Source organism: Megalops cyprinoides, chromosome 4, assembly GCF_013368585.1.
Source record: "Megalops cyprinoides isolate fMegCyp1 chromosome 4, fMegCyp1.pri, whole genome shotgun sequence".
NCBI lineage: Eukaryota > Metazoa > Chordata > Actinopteri > Elopiformes > Megalopidae > Megalops > Megalops cyprinoides.
The window spans coordinates 5,971,456-5,994,084 of record NC_050586.1 but is presented as its reverse complement, the minus strand read 5'-3'; the positions used below and the strand labels follow the sequence as shown (position 1 = coordinate 5,994,084).

Below are 22,629 nucleotides of genomic sequence, written 5' to 3'. Positions count from 1 at the left end.
CAGGCGTTCATGCACTAGGAATGCTATAAATAGCTCTCTTCATACACACAGAAACAGAAAAAAAACAGACGTGATTTAATGGGTAAACTGAACAAAAGCTCCTCCCCTTTAAGATATCTCGTGTAGTAACATTGTAGCTTAGTAGTTACAAAATACACTTTATAACTGCATAGTAACCGAGCTTCGAACACCTCTTTGTTGTATGTTTACAGTGTGCTTACGTGTATGATATATACAAGCGACTTTTTGATAAGAACATAGCTGAGATATGCTACCAATTCAATAACATTGTTCATTCTCTGTTGGTATATACCAGGTTATAATGCTTTGTAAATGTAATTTGTATGACCTAATCTAAAGTGTTACTTGGTTAGCAAGGGTATGTTTCTAAAGGTTCCTACTGTTGTGGGAGGGTATAATATAAAAGGTCAAAGGTCAGAATACTCTTTCTTTATAAGTTAAGGGGTTCTAGAGTTAATAGTTTAACCAACTTCAATTGTTCTGCCGTCTGTTTTATCATAACAATGTTGTCCCATTTGTTGCGAGCTTATATTTGATGTTATTGTTGTTCATTACTGGAATAAAAAAAAAGTAAAAAAAAAAAAAAATCAGATGTGATTATACCAAAACATGCAAGCTTTTCTTTTTCATAAAATATTTTAACTGAATGCTTTTTAAGAGTAATAAAAGGTTGATGGTTTTGATTACTTTGTACTTAAGTGTGTCATTTATGCTTTTTGGGGTTCCATGAAAACTTGTACCCTTTCTTAGATGAATGAAATCTCAGCCAAACATTACAAAGGTCTGCAAGAGAGACTGTGATTGCCCTGAATGCACCTGAAATAACAGGACACCCCAGCGATCACAACAACCCTTGTGTGTGTGCAAAGAAATGAAGTATATTGGCAGAAAGGAAAAAAAACTGAAAGTCTGTCGTCTGAAGTCTGTTGTCTTTCTGCTCCGTCTTACATGACATGCCCCGTTTAAGGACTACTGACTGAACCAATATTGAGAAAACGGGTTCATTCGCAGTGCATGCTAACAAAACGATGCAGCTGTGTCAGGCACGAGGCGGATTGATCAAAAAGAATGTAAGACTGTGGGGATAACAGTATAAAGGAGAAGGACTGTGCCTTCAAGTGATCCTGGATCAGCATCCACCTATTACGCAAAACACTTAGGATTAGGGTTAGGTTGATTCTTGGCCGGTTGCTGGAGCATAAAGTAACTGGGCAGGTTGTGAGGTAGTACAGAGGTAAGACGAGCCGAGCGGTCTTTGCAGCTCCGTTCCCATGGTATGACACATATCACACGACTGTCATGTGATAAACATCCTCTTACTGTGCGACCGAAACGCTTCTTAAAACGGTTTACAGCAAAAAGTGCATCTCCTGTTGTGCCAGCTTTATCTGAAGCATATTTTAAATCTCGTGGGGCGCACGCGCGAAATTTTGCGTCACGGTTCATTGATAAACGTATTGAACCGCACCGGGTACGATCATTCCTGGAAGCGCATAATGCAGATATTTAAAGAGTTAATACATATCTCTTGATTGACATTTTGACAAACGAATCCAATTTCGTCCCGCCCTGCTCGGACGCGGTGGCCAATGAACGAGGAAGGTAATTACACGGCCGTGTCGGAAACGTCATCAGACAGCCACATATGTGGAATGGGAGAACACGCAAAGAAGTTGGAAGAAAAATGATACATTTTAGCCACGGAAATGTAGTTGCGCGCGTTTACAGTAAACGTGGCTCGTGTTAATTATCATTTATTTTGGAGAATATATTAAAAAAACCAGAATGGAATTACGACTGCCATTTCTCACTTTGTTACCGGAGTTCATATGGTAAGAGCTCTATCAGTCGATAATGATACTAGGCTAGCTAGGAAGCTAGCTCGCTAGCCAGATAAACAATTCCGCCTGGGTCTGCACACATCATCCTTTAATGTGGATTAGTCAACACTTAAACTAGCGACCTACTAATTATATTATTCAACGATATTGACAGCCAGTTATCTAATCGCAGATACACTGGCTAATTATTTTGTGGAAAGCATTCTTGGATGTCCTGAAATGGCTCGATGGACGAAGTTCGAGGACGGTAGCTAGCTTGGCGGCTAGGTAGCCAGCAGTCAATAGAAGGTAGAATGTAACTGGCTGAACAGCTAGCTAACGAGCTGATGTTTAAAGACGTAGACAGTCAAGCAGCATACTACAGAAAATACAGTATGGCGTTAGATAGTCGGTTAGGAAGCCGATTAACTAACAAGCAGATGTCTTCATTGAAATACATTTACCTAGCTGACTAACAAGTTAGCGAAGTTAGCTACCCAGTGGTCGTTTTGCCTTTGACTGTTGTTGACCGACCTGGATGACTTGTGAGCGAGCTAACAGTCTGAATTATAAATGAAACAAGTTGCGGACGAAGGACTGTCGTGGGAATTGCTAGCTCTTCGGCTAACCAGCCCAGCACTGGCTTCAGCATCTAACGTTAGCCAGACAGCTCACTTGGCAAGCTCTAACAGTTGAAACCTAGCTACCCAGCTAGCAAGGAAACCAGAAAGACACCTTTAACTAACGTTATCTAACGTTAACTAATGGAAGAAGGTTGTTGCTTGTATAGATACAGCCAAAAGCGTACTTTGCATTATTGAAATGTGCCAGCTAACAGCAAGTGTATGATATTAGGTACTTTGATGTCTTTCTAACAATAGAATGACAGCATCTAAAACCTTATTAGCGAGTTAGCCAGCTGGAATTACGTGGCTACGCTTGAGTGTATCTTGCTAGCTAGTGAGAAGTTACGAGTATCTTGGTAGAGCCAGCACAGTCCTGAAGAACTGCGACCAGTTTCTCTTTTCTTTTTCGACACTTGGCTAAAGTGGCTAAAGTCAGGAGTGTCGAGTTGGAAATGGTTTGAGTGTCAAGGCCCTGCTCAGGTAGCGTCAGTAAATCGAATAGCCCCGCCCCCTCGACTGCAGGATTGGACGTTCCGGATCAGGGTGAAATCAGCGATTGGTTACTCGAATGTAACGCTGCTGTCCCTCATTTTGGTCGACCTACACTTCCGGGCTGTTGTTTTACCAATATGCCACTATGTCATGAACGGTGAATTCGAAAGTTGTGAGTTGGGCACGGAGCTCGTCAGATTAAACTGAACGCACCGTTTGCACTGTGTAGTCCTTTGGCGAAGGAGGCAACAGCAACTTGCTTCCTGGGGATGTTGCAGCAGCGTGCCATCAGAACTGCATACCACAGAGTGTCTCGAGAGAAGAGGCTACTGAATTACAGGTCACTGTTGGTCAAACAGTTACTCTTAGTTGATGATCTTTAGGTGTTTGTAGGCTTTCTCTGTCTCACTAACACATGCTTGTCTTGCAGGTTAGATGCGCTGTGTAAGTCATTCTGGATAAGAGCGTCTGCTAAATGGCAATAATGTAATGCAATGTAATGTTTTACTGTTATTGAACCTTCACTGCTGTAAAATCCACATTCATCTGTTTGTGATGTCCCTGCACTTAGTCTGTATCCTGAAAGTGACACTGGTTATTTTGATCTGTTGCAGAGCGGTAGGAGTCTGAGGATGAAAGCTCCCTTTTCTGCGAGTCGAAGCAGTGTTGATCCTGAACAGGGCCCGTGAAGACTTCAGGCTGGGAGAGGGGACTTGCGTGGTGCTGGATATATATATATTTTTTTTTTGGAGGCGGGGTGGAGGGGTTGGTGGGCGTGGTCCTGTGAAGACTGACAGTGTAGCAGCCTGGTAAACTGAGGCCCGCCATGTTTGCCAAACTAAAGAAGAAGATCGCGGAGGAGGCGGCTACTGCCCCCCGCTCGGGCGGACGCATACCCCGCTCCATCAGTAAGGAGTCCATCACCTCCGTGGGAGCTGACTCCGGGGACGACTTCGTAAGCACCGCCGTCGCTAACGCTGCGCCTCCGGCTCCTGTTTCACTGTGATCTGTTCACATGGTCGTGCTCGGTGCTTTTATTTACTAGCCAACAGCAGGTGAATCTCAAAGGCTGGTGTCGGTCAAAAGGAACTTCTGCGGACGTGTGTCTGGTGGTGAGGACAGAGATAGGGAGGGTTTTGTAGTGTTAATGTAAATCCGGTCCTTTTAGAACCGGTCATGTGGTAAAACTTGTCTTCAAGCTGCTGAATTTGCTGGCACCTTCCCTGCACAGGATGTCTGAAAGCGATGCCATCGCCCTGGGTACTCTGTATGCCCGTGTGCCAAGAAGTTACGGTGTTTGGTTACATCTAGGCTGGATGCTGAACTCTCAACCCTCTGCTGTCGGTGTGCACCCTGTAACCCTGAGGCCTTTGAACCAGTGGTTGCCATGGCTACTGTCATGCAGCGGACCAATACAGAGCAAGCTGGGTCTCCAGGATAATTACTTATTAGGATGCAAAGGTTTCTCTTTGTTGCTTCTGAAAAAGAGGGTCTAGTGATTGTAAAGAAGCCCTGTTTGAGGGTGTAAGGTGCAGGAGGTGGGGTTTCAGATTGACCAGATCAACCTTAAAAATGAGAAAAAGCCTTTTCTTGGTGAGAGTCCTGGCCTGTTTTTACTGGACAGGCAAAATGCAGACTGATGTTCTACCCACAGCTAAGCCGTGATGTTCTAAATTCCCGGCCCCAGAGACCCACGGGGGCAGGACCCCAGCCGGGTCAGTGAGTGACAGTGTGCTTGGGCTGTGATGGGTGGTTATGGACCATGCAGGGGTGAGAGGAGAGATCTCGGGCTGTGGTTCTGACGTAGCCGCTCTCTGTGCAGCATTAACGACGGTCCTCCATTAGCATCTCCCATTCAGCGCTTCCACTCTGTAATTAGGAGCCCAGGGGGATGCAATTATCAGCATCATTGCTCTCTCCGGAAGCAGAACTGATCAGATCTCTGCATCGGGCCTCCTTCAACACTCCATTACACCTCTCTGCGCACAGATCGACATCTAACGGCATTTTTCTGTGTGCATACCAGAAAGGGGAAAAGAAAGCTGGGGAAAAGAACCTTGCAGAAGAACAAGGCACAGAAAAACGGAAGTAAATCTACAGCACAATTTTTCCGGAGATTTTTGCAGTTGTGTGCATCTGTGCTCCGCTTCTCCCTTACAAGCTACGGTGGCAATATTTGTTGACTTGTCTCATGAATAAACAATGTGTAAGGAATTAATGAGCTCTTACTGCTTCGCACGCATAAGATTTTATTACTGTGTAATATTATTACTGTGGCCTTGGTCAGAAAGAATCTGGCATCCCATAGACTCCCATAGAATTCCGTACAGAACCTGAGACTCCTCCCCTCAGCACCTCATTGCTGAGCATCTCCTGTACTGGTTAGACGGAAGCTGTATCAGGGAAAGAGCAGACAAAGGCCAGAATTGTTTATGTAACCAACACAGGGCTGTCTGGGGCTCTGGCTAACACGCTGTGGAAATGAAACCTTATTTTTAAATTGGCCTTCCTTTTTTTCTCTTGCAAAAGGCTGTCCTTCATACAGGTGAACCTGAATACACTGCACTTCATGGAGCTCAGCAGCCGTGCCGTATGGGCACACAGTGTATGTCACCGTGTTGAAACAAGCCAACAAGAGTGTGAGGTTTCATTAACTCCTAGCGCCATCAGAGGGATTAATGCAAAATGAAGCCTTTTATTTGTACCAGTCAGGTTGTAGACACTTGCAATTTCAAAAGAAGTATTTCTGTATGGGTGAAAGTATTTCAAAAATAGTGCCACATTTTAAAGTCTTTTAATCAATAATCATTGTCTTGTTTTCTGCATTATTTTTTCCGCTGTTTGTTTTTGGAGTCTGTGAATATTATAATTCAGTCGTGATATTTCTGAACCGGATTAAAATGTCACCCTGTTTGTCTCAGACCTGCTTCCAAGCTCTCGGTGAATAGGTTGCACCCGGTGCCACGAGTATCCGGTGGATTGGATCGGCCTCTTGTTGTGCTGTGCATAGTGCCCTATTGTGTGTCGGGTGTTCCTGAAATGGAGGAGCCCAGGGAAATTCTTGCGTTTCATCCCATTCTATTTGTAGCACCTTGTAAAACCTGAAACGGTTCCACCTGCTATTCAGCAGAGTCACGCTAGCAGTAGCGTGGGCCTCGGTTAATGACTTCATGTGCTGACATGCCGGTTTTTCTGGCTGTCTGTCCGTCCGCAGGCCTCTGACGGCAGCAGCTCCAGGGATGACCTCTCCTCTCAGCTGCTCAGGAGGAACGACCAGATCCGCAAGCTGGAGGCCAAACTCTCAGGTGAGCCTGCGAATACCTGCATTCAGCCTGCAGTATGAGACACACCTCCGGCTGCTGTCCCACAAACGCCCTCGTAGATGGCTTTGGTCATTGTCTTTGGGCACTTGCACACAACGTAGTGAGACTTTCAGTATCTGCCTGTGTTGTGTGCTTGTTTTTCATCAGAATACGGTTGGTTCCTCATTTTGTCACTTTAATGCATCTCAGTTTGAATGTGTACGAAAAAGGCACACCCGTGTCAGCAAGTTATTGACCGAGTGTGTTGTTCCAGACCCAGACTGAGTCAGTGTGGTTCAGAGTACGAATGATGTTTAGCATTGCTGCTACCCTCCAGAGGGTAAGGCATCCCCCCCGATTGTCCCATGTTGTGGCTCCCCTTCCCTTGTAGACACCTGTCCGTGTGACCCTCGCTGTGTTTGATCCCTGAGCTGAGGTTAAGGGAAGGCTCACCTCCACACAAAACTCTTAACCGAGATGGTTTTCTCATCTCAGAAAATCATTGGTTTTATTTTTTTTTCTTTCGTTTTTGTTTCCACTCACTCATGTTGATCCTTTTTGTTGTCCTTTTATATTTTGTATCCCCCCCCTTTCCCACTCATCCACCCACCCCCTCCCCTCCCTTTTTCTCTGTGCGTGTTTGTGTTTGTGTTCACCTGCCCCGCCCCCTGACCTCCGACCCCACCCCCTGGCCTCCCGCCCCTAGACTACGCTGAGCAGCTGCGACTTATGCAGAAGACCAAGGACAAGCTTGAGATTGCGTTAGAAAAACATCAGGATTGTACGTACCTTTACTTCCTGCCATATTTCTTTCCCTTTTTCATTTGTCTGCCTACCTGCTTCAGCACTGTGTGAATGGTAGCATGCTCCACATTAGTCAAAGTGATGATCCACACATACACACACACACACACACACACACACACACACACACACACACACACACACACACACACACACGCATGCAAATCCAGGCACATATGAGTGTGAGCGTTAGCTCTCCCCGTTTGCCCTTAGTCTGCCTGGAGCCTCTGTGGAAAACATCTGCCAAAATCCTGCTAAATGTTAAGTAATCACCTGGGGACTTTCTCTGAATCTAAAAATACGTCTGAATAATTTTTACAGTCAAAGGAATGTGCTTTTATGTTTGTGGAAATATAATGATTTTTGAAGTTTGATTACTCTGTGTTATTATTCTTGAACTGAAAATGGTTATTTAATCCATCACACGGGCAAATTCTGATATTGATGGCGGCTGCCAAAATGAGCCAGTCGCTGGTAATGAATGAATCAAATGGGCAGTAAGATACTCTCATAGAACAGAATAGAAAAGAATAGGATAGAATACTTTCTCTGTTCCAAAGGGTAACATTCGTCTGCAGTGTTTACAGAATACAGGACAAAAGGTCAGAATTTAGTTTAACTGTTTAGAATCCAGTGTACAATGTTTGTTAGTGGTGTATACAGCAGTTTCTGTTCTCATGACCTCAAAGGCAGGTTTGAAACACTTACGAGAATGAAAGGTTCTTATTATTATGGTGCAGTTGTCTCCCCCGCTCTCTTTGCGCATTAATGAAAGTTTGGCTTTGAATATTAACCTAGTGCGCATACTTGGCTCTTGGTGTTGTTTGGGAGGGCTTGCCGTTGAAGGATTTCGCAACTTTGAAATTGTAGGATTAAAAATAAGAAAAATCAACGGCAAATCAGCTAACTAGGTACATTTAAGTAGGCTTTGCGCAAATAAAGTAGCTTACGGTTAGAGTTGCTTATTTTTTGTGCTTTTGGAGATTTCTCTTTGGTGCTTACTGTGTAAAAGCAGTCTTATGTGTAATATAACACTGGTTCTTTTTAAAATAACTTTCATAATGCTTTGCGTTCTTGCTCTGTTTAACCCTAACACTGCTTAACTTTTAACTGTTCTGGCTACACTCTTGTACCTCTTTGCAGATGTGGGAGTTTACACTTTCTTGTTCAGGGATTACTAAAACATGATGAAGGATTGTAGTAAGCGCTCCCGTTATCGTGCCCATCTCGTTCCAGCATCCATGAGGAAACTGCAGGAACAGAATGAGACGTACCAGGCCAACAGAGCCAAAATGGCGGAAGGCATGGCTCTGGCCCTTGAGAAGAAGGATCAGGTACGTTCATCGCTAATTCCACAATTCACATCCGTTGCTCCTGTGTGTGTTGCAGAGCTGTGGGACCCGTGTGGAATCTGCATGTGGTCAGTCTGTAAACGGGTCCTTCGTGGGTGTAAATATCTCATCTAATTCGGCCTCTGCCGTCTTTTCTTTTAGGAGTGGATGGACAAGATGACACTCCTGGAGCAGGTAAGCTCTGTCATACATCGTGGGTCCACAGCCAGCCTATTGGGCCTTCTCTGTCACGTGATGAGCAAATGGTGACTCTTCCCATCACCCCCCTCTCCCTCTATGCCCCGCCCACTCCAGGAGAAGGGTACGCTGGCGGCCCGGCTGGACGAGATGACGGAGCAAAGTCTCAGCCTGTTCCAGAAGAGGGACGACCTGGACGAGCTGGAGGGCTTCCAGCAGCAGGAGCTGGCCAAGGTCAAACACATGGTACGCAGCCGACCGCTCTCGCACCTACTTGTCAGATCCGTCACCTTGTCTGTCACGCCCCAGCCTAAGCTGAACTCGGGACAGGTGGAGGTTCTAGCTGTGACATCTTGCACCTCCAGTCCCCTCCAGTGTCAAACACCTGCTCTGAGGCTTTGTTTACTCTGGCAGGACTCTGACCCAGCTTAACCCAGCCGCTCTGACCCAGCTTAACCTTGGGTGGCAGTATAGCGTAGTGGAAAGGAGCAGGGCTCATGACCGAAAGGTTGCTGGTTCAGTTTCCCACAGGGGCACTGCTGCTGTATCCTTGGTCAGAGGTACTTAGTCCAGAATTGCCTCAGTAAATATCCAACGGTGTAAGTGGATAACTTGTAAAAATTGTAACGTATGTAAATCATTCTGGATAAGAGTGTCTGCTAAGTGACCATAATGAAATGTAATGTATCCCTCTCAGCTAGCCAGATTGGCTAGTTTTTTACCACAGTATGTAGAAATGAAAACTGCAAACCATGTGAAAAATATATTTTTGAGTCAGTGCAGATGGGCTTATGAAGTAGATCCCCCTTGATAACCGTATGAACGGGAAAACTAAACGAACGTGGTAAGTGGAGACTGCTGAGAGATGGGGAGGTAGCCAGCCCGGGCCCTGTGTTTTTCCACCAGCTGCTGAGGAAGGAGGAGCAGCTGGGCCAGCGCGAGCGGGAGCTCCAGCAGCAGGCAGGGGAGCTCCAGGCTGCCCGCAGGGGGCTGGCCGAAGCCCAGGCCAAGCTGCTGCAGCTGACGGAAGAGCAGCAGGAAAGCTCCAGGCTTAACGCGGAGCTGCAGGCCGAAAGGTGAGGGCTGGGAGGATAGATGGGCGATTTGGGATTTCTCTGGAGGATTCATTATGCTTATAGATGGATGCAAGTTTGCTGTGTGCTGTTTTTTAAAAAAATGTCTAATATTGGAATTGCTTGTTTTCTGTGCATATTCTCTGTGGTCTTTCTGTGAGCAGCCGGTTAGGTCCAACAGATGGCAGGTGTGCAGATGTTTTCTTAATGCTGGTGTTGATGTGAAATGCACCCGTTCAGGGAGGAGCTCCTTGGTGTCAGAGAGGAAGCTGAGAAAAAGATCACGGAGCTGGAGGGGAGAGGTCAGGAGCTTCAGAACGTCATCCTGCAGGTGTCCGCAGACTTCCAGAAGGTGAGGCCCAATAACATCTCACCTCATTCCTGCCAACAGGGAATAGGGTGTGTCTCATTCACAGAAAAATCTGATTAAGCTTAATGGGGCTTGTCAGTAACGCTGTATGTGTGTCTCAGTCCCAGAGCATGGTGGTGTCCCTGGAGAAGTCCCTCCACTCCCTGCAGGCAGAACACGAGGCTCTTACACTGCAGCACGAGCAGCACAAACAGAAGGTCAGTCTGCCAGTTCACCTGCACCACACCCACTCCTGCATGACCACACCCACACCCTCACAGCCACACCCACTCCTGCATGACCACACCCACACCTACATGACCACAACCACATCCATGTTCACAGCCACACCCGCATATTCATGACAGGTTCTGAGAAGCAGACGTTTTTTTGTTATGCAATCACTATCTGCCTCTAAAGCAAGACTGGTAGGACGTGATTTATCTTGACATGGCAAGGTTTCCTAAGACCTGTTCAGACCGTCACACCTGTTCTCAGAGTGTGTAATTAATGTTTTGCTCGTATTTCTTAATACCAGCATCCAGCATGTAAAGTAACGACACTTTGAAATGCAGTGTAATGTTGTGTAACATCCGTGAGGTGTACGTTGTGAGAGAGGATCTCCCTGACCTCTCGCCGTTGTCCGCTCCAGGTGGCGGTGGCCGATGAGGAGAAGGACCGGCTGGTGTCAGACCTGCAGGAGAAGGTGTCCTCCCTGGAAAGGCGTCTGCAGGGGAACCTGACGGAGGACGAACACCTGCGGGAGCTGCTCAGAGAGGTGAGCGGGAGGAGATGACGTTCCGCTCCGGAAGCAAACTGGGACGACTGACTGCTGAGAGAAAACATGGAGAGGGGCGGCAGTGTAGCATAGTGGTGCGGAGCAGGGCTTGTAACTGAAAGACTACTGGTCTGATTCCCTGCTCTGACACTGCTGCTGTACCCTTTGGGCAAGGTACATAACCCAGAATTGTTTCGGTAAATATCTGTGTAAATGGATAACCTAAAAAAACTGTAACCTTTACATGACCTTACGTCATTGGCATTTAGTAGATGCTCTTATTTATAACGACTTATATCGGTTACGGATTTTTACAGTGTTATCCATTTATACAGCTGGATATTTACTGAGGCAATTGTGGGATAAGTACCTTGCCCAATGGTACAGCAGCAGTGCCCCAGTGGGGAATCGAACTTTCGGTTATGAGTCCTGCTCCTTAACCACTCTGTTACACTGCAAGTTGCTGTGGATAAGAGTGTCTGCTAAATGATAATAGTGTAATGTAAATGTGCATTACATTACATTAATGTACAATGTATGGAAGGTAATAGATCCTTCACGCTTCTGCCCTCCACCTTTTCTCCTGTGCAGAAGGCGGCTCTGGAGCAGAAGGTGGAGGAGACACGGGCGGAGCTTCTGGAGGCTCGCACCGCCCAGGCGGACGCAGTCAGCTCCTTGGAGGCTCAGGTGAGTGGAACGCAGACGCACCCACAGCCGCCCTCACGTCGCTGCAGGGTCCAGCGCTCATTGTCACGCTGCTCCTCTCCCAGGTGTCCCGGCTCAACAGCAAGGTGGCGGAGCTGCAGACGCTTCTGAAGCACAAGGACGAAAGCGCCAGCGCCTACAGAGAGAGGACCGAGGCGCAGGTGAGGCTCAGAGGGAGTCAGAGAGCTGTACGCATAGCATCTCTGCTCATTTCCCTGTGCCTCAGCTCTCTGCCCTGTGTCTCTGCCCTGTGTCTCAGCTCTCTGCCCTGTGTCTCTGCCCTGTGTCTCAGCTCTCTCCCCTGTGTCTCTGCCCTGTGTCTCAGCTCTCTGCCCTGTGTCTCTGCCCTGTATCTCAGCTCTCTGCCCTGTGTCTCTGCCCTTTGTCTCAGCTCTCTGCCCTGTGTCTCAGCTCTCTGCCCTGTATCTCTGCCCTGTGTCTCAGCTCTCTGCCCTGTGTCTCTGCCCTGTGTCTCAGCTGTCTGCCCTGTGTCTCTGCCCTGTGTCTCTGCTCTCTGCCCTGTGTCTCTGCCCTGTGTCTCTGCTCTCTGCCCTGTGTCTCTGCCCTGTGTCTCAGCTCTCTGCCCTGTATCTCTGCCCTGTGTCTCAGCTCTCTGCCCTGTGTCTCTGTGTCTCTGCCCTGTGTCTCAGCTCTCTTCCCTGTGTCTCTGTGTCTCTGCCCTGTGTCTCAGCTCTCTTCCCTGTGTCTCTGTGTCTCAGCCCTGTGTCTCAGCTCTCTGACCTGTGTCTCCGCCCTGTGTCTCAGCTCTCTGCCCTGTGTCTCTGTGTCTCTGCTCTGTGTCTCTGCCCTGTGTCTCGGTGTCTCAGCCCTGTGTCTCAGCTCTCTGACCTGTGTCTCCGCCCTGTGTCTCAGCTCTCTGCCCTGTGTCTCTGCCCTGTGTCTCTGACCTGTGTCTCTGCCCTGTGTCTCAGCTCTTTGCCCTGTGTCTCTGCCCTGTGTCTCAGCTCTCTGCCCTGTGTCTCAGCTCTCTGCCCTGTGTCTCAGCTCTTTGCCCTGTGTCTCTGCCCTGTGTCTCAGCTCTCTGCCCTGTGTCTCTGCCCTGTGTCTCAGCTCTCTGCCCTGTGTCTCAGCTCTCTGCCCTGTGTCTCAGCTCTTTGCCCTGTGTCTCTGCCCTGTGTCTCAGCTCTCTGCCCTGTGTCTCTGCCCTGTGTCTCAGCTCTCTGCCCTGTGTCTCAGCTCTCTGCCCTGTGTCTCAGCTCTCTGCCCTGTGTCTCTGTGTCTCTGCCCCGTGTCTCTGCCCTGTGCTCTCTGCCCTGTGTCTCAGCTCTCTGCCCTGTGTCTCTGCTCTTTTCACTGTCCCTCTGCCACGTACCATATGTGTTCTTGCCCTGCGTTTCTGCTCTCCGCCCTGCGCTCGTCTCCATGCACCTCTGCCTTCGGCCCGGTCTGCACTGACTCGGGGGCTCTTCCCTCTGCCTCCTGCAGATCAGCGCTCTGGAGCAGCAAGCGCAGGACAGCGGCGAGAAGCTGAAGAGCAGCGAGCAGCAGGTGGCCGAGAAAGACGCGCACATCCAGAAGCTGGTGAGTCAGTCACGGCATCCCCTTACCATGAAAAGCTCCGGGCCTTCCCACGGGCCTTAGCCCCTGGTAGCCAGCCGTGGGAGAGAGAGGGAAGGAGAGAGTGAGCGAATGAGGCGTAGGAGTGGTGTGAGTGCTGTGTCTCTCTCTGCTCTGCAGCAGGCGGAGTGGGGCGCGGAGAGGGAACACCTGCACCAGCAGGGCCTGGAGAAGGCGGGCCATCTGGAGGCGCAGATCGCAGCCCTGGAGACAGCGCGGGACATCGACCGGACCACCGCCCAGCACCGCATCGTGAGTTACAGCATGCTCACCGCTCCCCCTGTACCGTGTAGCATGTGGAGGCACATGCATTTTTAAATGGTCCTCAGACCCAGCAGCTAAGAATAAGAATGGGGTCTGCCTCTCTGTAGTGGACCAGGGATGCCTGAGTGTGTGTGTCCTAGGAGGTGACCCCTGCCCTCCTCCTTCCCTGATAACTATATGTGGAAGCCCTGGTAGAGGTGTGGCAGCAGAGCTCTTCAGGAGTGGCCCGGGGTAACGGAGGATCCTCTGCAGTTTGTAACTCGACCCCAGCCGCAGTGCTGGAACGCAATGGAATTTTCAAGCGAGGTCATTAAATATTCACAGGGATAATGTGCCTGGCCCCCTTTCATCTCTGCCTCTGCCTCTCACTCTCTCCCTCCCTCTCTCTCTCTCTCTCTCTGTCTCTGTTCTTTCATGTCTCACTCACTCACTCTGTCTCCATCTGTTTTTTCTCTCCCTCTCATCTTTCCCCCTCATCCTCTTCCCCCCCTCAGAGCGAGCTGGAGCGGGAGAACGAGGGCCTCCGCCAGGGCAGGTGTGAGGTGGAGAGCGCTCTGAAGAGCCGGACGGAGGCGCTGGAGCAGGCCAGAGTGAGTGGCACCTCCTTCTCCACCTCCTTCTGCACCTCTGCCTGGCAAACACAAACACATTTACATTTATTCATTACATTTTTTCATTTGGCAGACACTTTTATCCAGAATGACTTACAAGTAAGGCAGAGTATAACACGAGCAAAAGCCATACTCGCAGTCACAATATTAGAAGTGCTGCATGACCAAATTTCAGTAGTTGGCCAGAAAAATACAAATACATTGTACTTAGAAGGGAGAGGAGGATGGGTAGTGTTGTCCAGATTTACATTGCATTACTGTCATTTAGCAGATGCTCTTTTCCAGAGTGGCTTACATAGTTTAAAACTTTTATATCTTGTTCATTTAAACAGCTGAATATTTACTGAGGCCATTCTGGGTTAAATACCTTGCCCAGGGGTACAGCAGCAGTGCCCCAGCAGGGAATCGAACCAGCAGCCTTTCAAGTACAAGCCCTGCTCCTTACCGCTATGCTGTACTGCCGCCCAAGATGTCTGTATAGCTGGATATTGGTAAAGAGACAGATAGGGTTATGCCGTGTAGTGATACAGACTGCTGTGCAGTTGGATATTAATAAAGAGACAGAGAGGGCTGTGAAGAGGGTCAGAGAGGTGGCATTAGATGGACATGAATATAAATAGATGGGTGGAGTCTGAAACAGAGATTGAGTGATTGAGTGAGGGAGATGGAGTGAGAGAGAGAGACAGGAGTGTAGATAGATGAATCAGTGTCTCCTCTTAGGGTTAATTCTCCCCGCTGCTGTCTCTCAGGCGGAGCTGGGCAGCCGGCAGACAGTCAGCGTGGAGATTGCCAAGGCCCTGGAGGAGACCAGGGGACAGAAGGAGAAGCTCCAGCAGCAGGTCAGGGTCCGGGCCAAGAGCCGCCGCCGCCGACCCCAGAAACGTTTCAGCAAATTCTCGCTTCGCTGAACAAAGCGTCTGTCCACAGCTCAAACCTCCATCTGCTTTGTGAAAACGACAGACTTTTAAGTGGATTAAGTTATTGGTTCTGCAACCTGTTCGGTTTTTACATATTTCTACCTCTACACTACATCGCTTTACACATATGTTTGGCTTCATTCGGTTTTCACCAGGATTTTTTAATTTAATGTCAAAATGGCATTGTATTATTTATTTATGCACATAATCTAATTAGAGTGATGTATTTAAAAATCATTATGAGCATTTTGTAGTGCTTGAAGCCAATCATAATTTTATTATGGTTATGAAGCGCTACATCATTTCCCGCTAATTACCTTCTTGGCTGGTTGATCTTATTGCAAACAGATGTTTTCTGCTACTGTAAGCACAATGATCACAGAGTCTGTTTGATGTGTTTGTAAAGGTCTGTGTACCAGGAGCTCTGCTTAATTTATGAAAGAATTGCGAGATTCACAGTTTGTGTGGAAACCTCTGATAAAACTGCATGATGCAATTTTTAGAAAGATATTTTTCCAATATGTTACTTTTTTGCCAAGAAATATAAGTTTGCGAAAGTAAACTTGAAATTCCTTAAATGAAATTCAAGAAATAACACTCATCAAATGTAAAAACTCGGATTCTGCTTCTGTGACATAGCAGAGTACAGGCATTTCATCGTTTTTTGCTTAATCCTTTTTATCAGTATGAATCCATGAATTAAATTATCATCCAAGAGTGGCAAGCTGCTAGGCTTGTGGTATGGGCATTTTTATAGTGTTTGCACAACCATTAGCCAAATGCTACTGAAGTCTTCTGCAATCTGAAATCTGCAAAGCAAAAATAGATGCATTAATAAACAGTGCTTGTGTTAAAGACGATAGATTTATAGACAGTATCTCTAGTGTCAGTTATGTAGTAAATTTACATCAGTCGTTGAATCCTTTTGGTGAACTTTTGCATTCCATTAAATGGGAAACTTTCACTCTCTGCGTCTAAAGAGAGGCCAGAGCCTCGGATCAAAAGTGTCTGAAGACCCATAAACCTTTGGCTTTATTTCTCCCCTGAAAGCTTGACTTTGATTTGAGTTCAGAAGATGGTGTGGCTTTCCCTTCCCGGGGGGAAAAAAGTCCTCCCAAAGAAAATCAATCCGCTTCCTGTTCGCATCCTGTAAGTGTGCCAGGCTGCTGCAGGGCCCCGCCCCCACAGCGGCTCGGCTCTGTGACTGTGATCCTCTCGGGGGCGCACACCGAGCTGGCCCCTCCACTCCGCACCCCTCTCACAGTGTGGGTGGGCTCTGGTGTCCCTGTCAGGTCGAGGAGGTGACATCCGCACTCAGGACCAAGGAGGAGGAGCTGGCCAAGGTCACCGAGCAGCTGGGGCAGAGGGAGGCGGAGCTACGTGCTCTAAGGGAAGGTAAGAAGCCCTAGCCTGCTGCTCCAAGGGCGGGGGGGGGGGGGGGGGGGGGGTCTCAAAGTACAACTTTTTTCAGTGGGCTCAGGATGTCTGTTACTCCGTGTCATGGCAGAAAAAAATACCGTCTTGCCCTTGGTGTGTCTCCTTGCTCTAAATTCAGCTGGAGAAGAGAAGCATCTAGTTTCAAATGCGCATCCCCAAATTGATTTTCGCTAAGAATGAATGTCAGGGAGTGTGACCGCAACTGAAAAGCCTCTAAAGGAAGTTTGCACAGGTGGTCACACAATAAGTTTAACTTCGCATGGCTTTAATTAATCTTGCATAACACCCCTCGAGCATGGCAGTACTGCTTTATAAGGCAATTATACATCATGTTGTGGTACTTGTTTTGGGAAAGACTGAAACCATGCACATGAAAGCATTGGAAAGGCCTTACAAAGTTACAGCGAAGAAGTGTGAAAACATTTCCCAAGCTTTTCCTCATTTGTCAAACATGTACATATGCATATGAGTAATTTATATTCTCTGCTATTACAGTTTGATTCTTGCAGACCACTAGGTGGCACTGTTCCAAAAGCCTCCTTGTGATATGCACACATACTGTATGCCATAGCATAATCTGTAACCCAGATCACTAGCTCTAGAACTGGGCTGTGCATACCCTGGGGTATTTAGGATTAGGTATTCAAGTCAACATACACTGTTAGGAGTCTGCAGAATTTCAGTAGGGCTGTGTAGCTGTAAGCAATACAAATGTTTTGTAACCACTGACCAACCTCTCTCTTTGGAGTTTGCTGAGAAGGGAAACTGCAAATTCAAGATGGACACTTTACAGACTCTTTACATGGAGCAGTACTGATGCTGTCAATCCTATGCCTGAAGTTCACATTGCTTTCACTTCCAGCAAAATGCTGTCAGGGTTCCGCTGAATCTGAGGCATTGCTTGGATGTGTCAGGCAGCTAAAACCTAATGCCGCCATCTTTGGTGTGGAAATGGCTCAATTCTCTCTCACCTGCTTCACGGTAACACAAGCACATACGTAGCTGACAGGTGGCTTGAATGTTTCAGTTTGTTCTTCATGCTTTTACTTTGATACTTTAACAGTGTGAGTCCTTCCTCTGTTTTTATCTTGCCGCTTTCTTTTCTCTTCCTCTCCCTCTGGATTGTGTGTGTGTGTGTGTGTGTGTTTTGTTTCTGTACTCTGATGTGAATGGTTCTGTGTGTGTCTGCGTTGCAGAGCTGCAGGCTGCGCAGACGGACGCAGAGGGTCTGCGCAGACAGGCAGAGGAGCGGGACAGGGAGAAGGACACCCAGATGGCCCTCCTGAGGGAAGAGATTCTGACGCAGACGCAGCAGCTGGATGCCTGCCAGTCTCGGGTCAGAACCGCCGAGGGGAAGGGGGTTCTGGTGGACCGCTGTGTGGGACTGCCTGCAGTTGCCCATGCTGGGAGACTGAGTAAAACCCCCCAGTGTCTCAGAGGGGTCTCTTGAACATGCGGATGTTTCACTCTATCACAGGTCTTGTGTTGTAAAGTAAGCAGATATAAACTAGCTCTAACTGAGCAGTGTTAGTGCAGGATTTCCAGGGAACGGCCTCTGCCTTGACCTGAATCCCCTTCTCACCTTGCGCTGTAACTCTGAATACGTCTCCCTGTTTTTGCCACAGGTGTCGGTCTTGGAGGTGGAGGTGGAGACGCTGACCGAGCAGCTGCGTGCCCCGGAGGATTGTGGGAAGGAGCAGAATGGGTCTGTGACGGTGGATGACTTGGCTCAAGTGCAGAAGATGAACAAGGAGCTGGAGCAGCAGTTGAGTGAGAAAAACAAGGTGCGTGCAGCTCTCCGCGCATCCAGACTGATCTCAGAACAGCCCAGCTTAGTAGAGCAGTCAAGCAAATCATTCACTTTCATAAAATGAGCTGCATTTGACCAGGTGTGGGATTTGTAGTTTTTGTAGGGTGACATGAAGTTTGAACTGCAAGAATAATTGCCAACTGTAGCTGTAACAGCAACAGTAGTAAAAGTTATGGTTTATGTGTACGAGTCAGCTTCTGTGTTAACTAATGCACCTGTAGCGTGCCATAATCAGTGAGGTACTAAGTGTTAAAATCAGGTCGTTGATGTGGTCCATCAGCAGCATTAGGCATTGTGTGATGTAGGTTTGAGAAATTAAGTGCATTAGGTTTGAGTGGTGAAACGTGTTAGTACTTTATAATGTATTTCTAATGAATATGCGGAGTGATTAGACACGACTTGTCTTGCAGACGATAAAACAGCTGCAGCAGAGACTGGCAGAGCTGAAGAGGACACTGCAGAAGGAACTGGTGAGGACAAAGACCGTTTTAACAGATTCTGACTCATTAGCGTATGGAAAAAAATGACACTGAGGAGGTAGAACTATGCATTTATTCAGACTCACTGTCGTCTTTGCTGGAACTATTTCTGTGGCCAAGTCATTCAGAGATGGTGATATTACAGTACGTGGAGGGCAGAGCCATTGTGCTGATTTGATCAGAATTTGGCTGACATTTTAACTCTCAGGTTTAGCTTGGAGCCCTTTTTGCTCAAAACTGTGAGTGAGAGAGAGTGAGAGAGAGTGAGAGAGAGTGAGAGAGAGTGAGAGAGTGTGTGTGTGTGTGTGTGAGTGAGTAAACACACGCACATGCCAGAGTTTGACACTCCTCCGTGTCAGATTTTGGTGAAAACTGAGCAGAAAAATGAAAAAATGCTTTATTTTTGGAGAATTTCCTCTCTGAGCTGTGAGGGGACAGAAGGTCAGCCAAAAGTGGGAAAATAAGATGCGACTTCAACCAATTGATAAAAAAAAATCTCCATATTAGCAGGTCGCAAGTTTTTTTTTTGATTGCTTTCTGTAGTGTGAAAACTTAATATGGTGAAATGACACATTATTTTGCCTTTGTCTGGCAGCCTGATTAATGCGAGTCAGGGGTACGAGACCTCTCTTCTGGAAAGCCACCGCCATTATGAGTGGCTTATGAGTCATTATGAGTCATGTGCTTTTAAAATGAACCCAGATTAATTTTTCTAATGAAGGTGTTTTGTTTTTGCTTTTGGTTGGCCAGCCTTTGACCGGTCACAGCTCATAGCAAGACATGTTTATAACACATGCATCTTTTTTTTTTATTTGACACCATTGTAAGCCCTGTAGTGAATCTGAGATGGATGAACATTGGATTATCTCTTTTCTAGTATTTGTAGCATGCATGTAGATATGTAGGAATATAGAGATGAAACAGCGTGATCTAGGTGTGTGATTTTTGTGATCTGTGATTTTTGTGCGTGTGCATATGTGCATGTGCATGTGCGTGCGTGTGTGTGGTGTTTGGACAGGGATATATTTACTAATGAGTATGAGCTCTGTGTATGTGTCACCTGTAGAAGCTGAAGCCAGACCCGGAGCTCGAGGGGAAGGAGAGACCGCAGGAGGGGAAGGCTGAGAAGCCGGAGGGGCAGGACAGGCTGTGCTCCGAGGCCCCGCCCCACAGCCACTCCAACGCCGCCACCGTCACCAACAACTCGGACCTCAACGACTCCCGCGAGATCAACTTCGAGTATCTCAAACACGTGGTGCTGAAGTTCATGTCCTCCAGGGAGGCTGAGGTGAGCGTTTTTTTTTTTTCTCTTCCAGCTCATCACCAGGTGGCTGTCGCTGTCACTTGTCTTTTGATCTTCCTTGCAAGAACTGCTTCATGTTTTCTTTAACCCATAAAGAATAAGATCAAGTGAGCTCATTACATCAGCCTCTTATCACTGACATCTGTATCCTGACCTGCGTCGTGTACCTCTGTTGACTTTTTTTTTGTTTTCCCTGTGGCCATCCTCTCAGCCAGGGCATTATCAAAAATGAACACGCTCTCAGTTAACTTTGCTAGTTAAATAAAAATAATTACCTGTTACAGGTACCTTTGTTAGCTTTGCTGGACATTGTAGGTGGGTGTCCAAAATATCAGTGAATAGAGATGAGACTCTTCTCTTTTTTCCTCTGCCTATTTCTCTTTTTATCTCTCTCTCTCTCTCAGGCGTACCAGCTTATAAAAGCTGTCTCTGTGCTGCTAAACTTCACTCGTGAGGAGGAGAACATGCTCAAAGAGACGCTGGAATACAAGGTATGGTCTCTCCCCCCTTTTTGCTGGTCAGTTACGGTTGCTCACTTTCACTGGTGTTTCCCCCTTGGTAAAACTGTTCTCTTAATGGACCACAGAGAGACCAGCCCTGTGAAACAGCTCACCCAGCATAAGCAAAACGTCATGCAATCCTAGGGTTTTACCGTCAGTGCTGAATATTTGGAGAATTTGGTATAAAATAAATTGGATTGGAAAAGCTGTTCCGCGGATTGGCTAAGGGAGGGCCTTTACCTCTTTGATACTCCTGTCTACACAAAAAAAAAGAATAAAGTGAAGTAATCTTCATGCAGTTAGATCAGCTTTGTAGTAACAGCATCAGCCTGCAGCCCACTGGCAGCATAATTCAACATTCATGAAATTAAATTCAAGCGTTGCAAACTTCAGAGTTTATTGGATTACAGTCTTGCCTGCAGAAATTTCCAATTTGAATAGGAAATGTTCTCCACAGTTTGACTTCACCCTTTAAATGCTGTGTTAGAAAGTGACTGTCAATGATGGTCCAAGATGATCAAGTCCAAGTCTTTTGATGACTGGCCACTACGTAGTTCTTCATATAACCACACAGAGTCTGAACGAAATTACAAAATCTTTCTTTTGAACATGAAATTTATTCAGAGATATTACACTGAGCAGTGTCATGCAGTCTTAAAGTGCCTGTTTATACTGAGAAAAAAAACCTACATTAGTTGTTAATGAAGTGATTTGTTTGTTGAAGTACAGGCTAACCAGTGAGCGTGGGTAGTAAGTTAAAAACATGTTTAAAATATGTGTAAATGTTTTCACCCTCTAAACGTAGGATTAATAGATATTTACTTCCAGCCAAATTTCTGTGTGCTCTACTGCTGTAAAAATGTTATGCTTAATTAACTGTAAGTAGCAATCCGTTTATGATCTCTTCCAGAATAAACAGGCTTGTTGAAGTTAGAGCCTCTCATTTTTCAGGTAGAACAGCATGGGTGTTGTCTATTTTGACCATCTATCTGTGTCAGAGCAATTTCCAGTGCTGCACTAAATAAACTTTATGAGCAGGTTTATGGCCAGGTTATTTATGAAAATCGACAGAACCTTCTTGTTGTGTGGTGGTTGGGGTTTTGTATGGGAGTACAGGGCTGTTATGAGACACTTCTTGTGCTTACCAGAACACAGATGAATCCTGGACCGTTGTGTGGTAATTTACAAGAGTGTATTATCTGTGGTAATTCTTTTCTTGTTCCCTTTTCATTCAGATGTCGTGGTTTGGATCAAAGCCCTCTCCAAAAGGCATCATTCGGCCATCTATTTCAGGAGCCCCGGCTCACTGGAGCTGAATTGTGGGAGAGACCCCTGACCCCCGACCCCTCATCCTGTCTCTTGAATGTCTCCCCGTCACTGTGGCAACAGAGCTTGCCTTTTTATAAACCAGATCCTTTTTAATAAGGAAACTGTCAAGAGCTTTTAAAATGGTTTCTACCGGATTCCTATGTAGCTATACTGTATGTCTCCTCTTGGAGATGGATAATACGGTGTTTTCTTTTTTTTGTACTCCTTTCCTTTGTTCTTTTCTTTATTTTTAAGAGGAGGGAGGACAACCTCCGGGGATGGAGAGGCTCTGTAACAGCATAAAAGGGACTAATCACAAATCACATTATTTTATTACTGGGTATTTATTTTCATTTCGGGAGTGATTTTTTTTTTTTTTCTCTTAAATTTTTTTTTAAGAGCTGGGGAGACCTGAACTGTTTATCAGGGGAGATGTGGGAAAATATTTCCTACATACAAGTCTCCCCTGCACTTCTGTTTAAATGAAGTTTTGGAAGGAAAAAAAAAAACTCTTGTTCTGGGACTCCGGTCGCAGGTGTTGTTGATTGTAATGAATGTTCTCAAGTTGGGTTGTATTAGTGTGCCGTAATGAGAGTAACGAGCAACTCTTCATTACAGTGCTGATGTGGGACCATCCACTGCAGAGCCCCAACCTAATGGCAACTGCAACCTATAAAAAGGTTCAGAGCCGGAGACCAGCTGACATCTGTTGGTTCTGATACACATCTTTGGTAAACCAAGTCCTGTATGACTGAAAAACAGATCTGTGGGTTACTGTATGGCATTGGAGCCTCAGTTTGAGAGATTCTGCTCACAGCTGTTTATGTTCTATGAGGTATTGCACGAAAGTTAATTGTGAGACCCGCACTTCAGACCACCAGAATGCCCGGGTCAAATTGGTGTGGTGTTTTCTAAGTCTGTGA

The 22,629-nt window shown here is 46.7% G+C and overlaps 1 protein-coding gene across 1 annotated transcript; it reads left to right on the top strand.

Annotated features, from left to right (window-relative positions):
- Positions 1 to 1,663: 1,663 nt before the first annotated feature.
- golga1 (golgin A1) lies at positions 1,664 to 22,107 on the top strand. Its single transcript, XM_036527769.1, has 24 exons — positions 1,664 to 1,853; positions 3,574 to 3,914; positions 6,174 to 6,264; positions 6,968 to 7,042; positions 8,302 to 8,399; positions 8,559 to 8,591; positions 8,712 to 8,840; positions 9,501 to 9,670; positions 9,908 to 10,019; positions 10,139 to 10,234; positions 10,669 to 10,794; positions 11,386 to 11,481; positions 11,565 to 11,660; positions 12,946 to 13,041; positions 13,198 to 13,329; positions 13,836 to 13,931; positions 14,702 to 14,791; positions 16,162 to 16,264; positions 17,503 to 17,642; positions 17,932 to 18,090; positions 18,527 to 18,586; positions 19,662 to 19,883; positions 20,303 to 20,389; positions 21,634 to 22,107. Exons 2-24 carry the CDS (start codon positions 3,786 to 3,788, stop codon positions 21,712 to 21,714), a joined length of 2,517 nt encoding a protein of 838 aa, XP_036383662.1. The 5' UTR covers positions 1,664 to 1,853; positions 3,574 to 3,785; the 3' UTR covers positions 21,715 to 22,107.
- Positions 22,108 to 22,629: the final 522 nt, after the last annotated feature.

Coding starts and splice junctions, on each gene's coding strand:
- golga1 (XM_036527769.1), top strand. CDS start 3,786: ATGTTTGCCAAACTAAAGAAGAAGATCGCGGAGGAGGCGGCTACTGCC. Junction 8,592..8,711: donor AGATGACACTCCTGGAGCAG/GTAAGCTCTGTC, acceptor CGCCCACTCCAG/GAGAAGGGTACGCTGGCGGC. Junction 18,091..18,526: donor AGTTGAGTGAGAAAAACAAG/GTGCGTGCAGCT, acceptor CTTGTCTTGCAG/ACGATAAAACAGCTGCAGCA.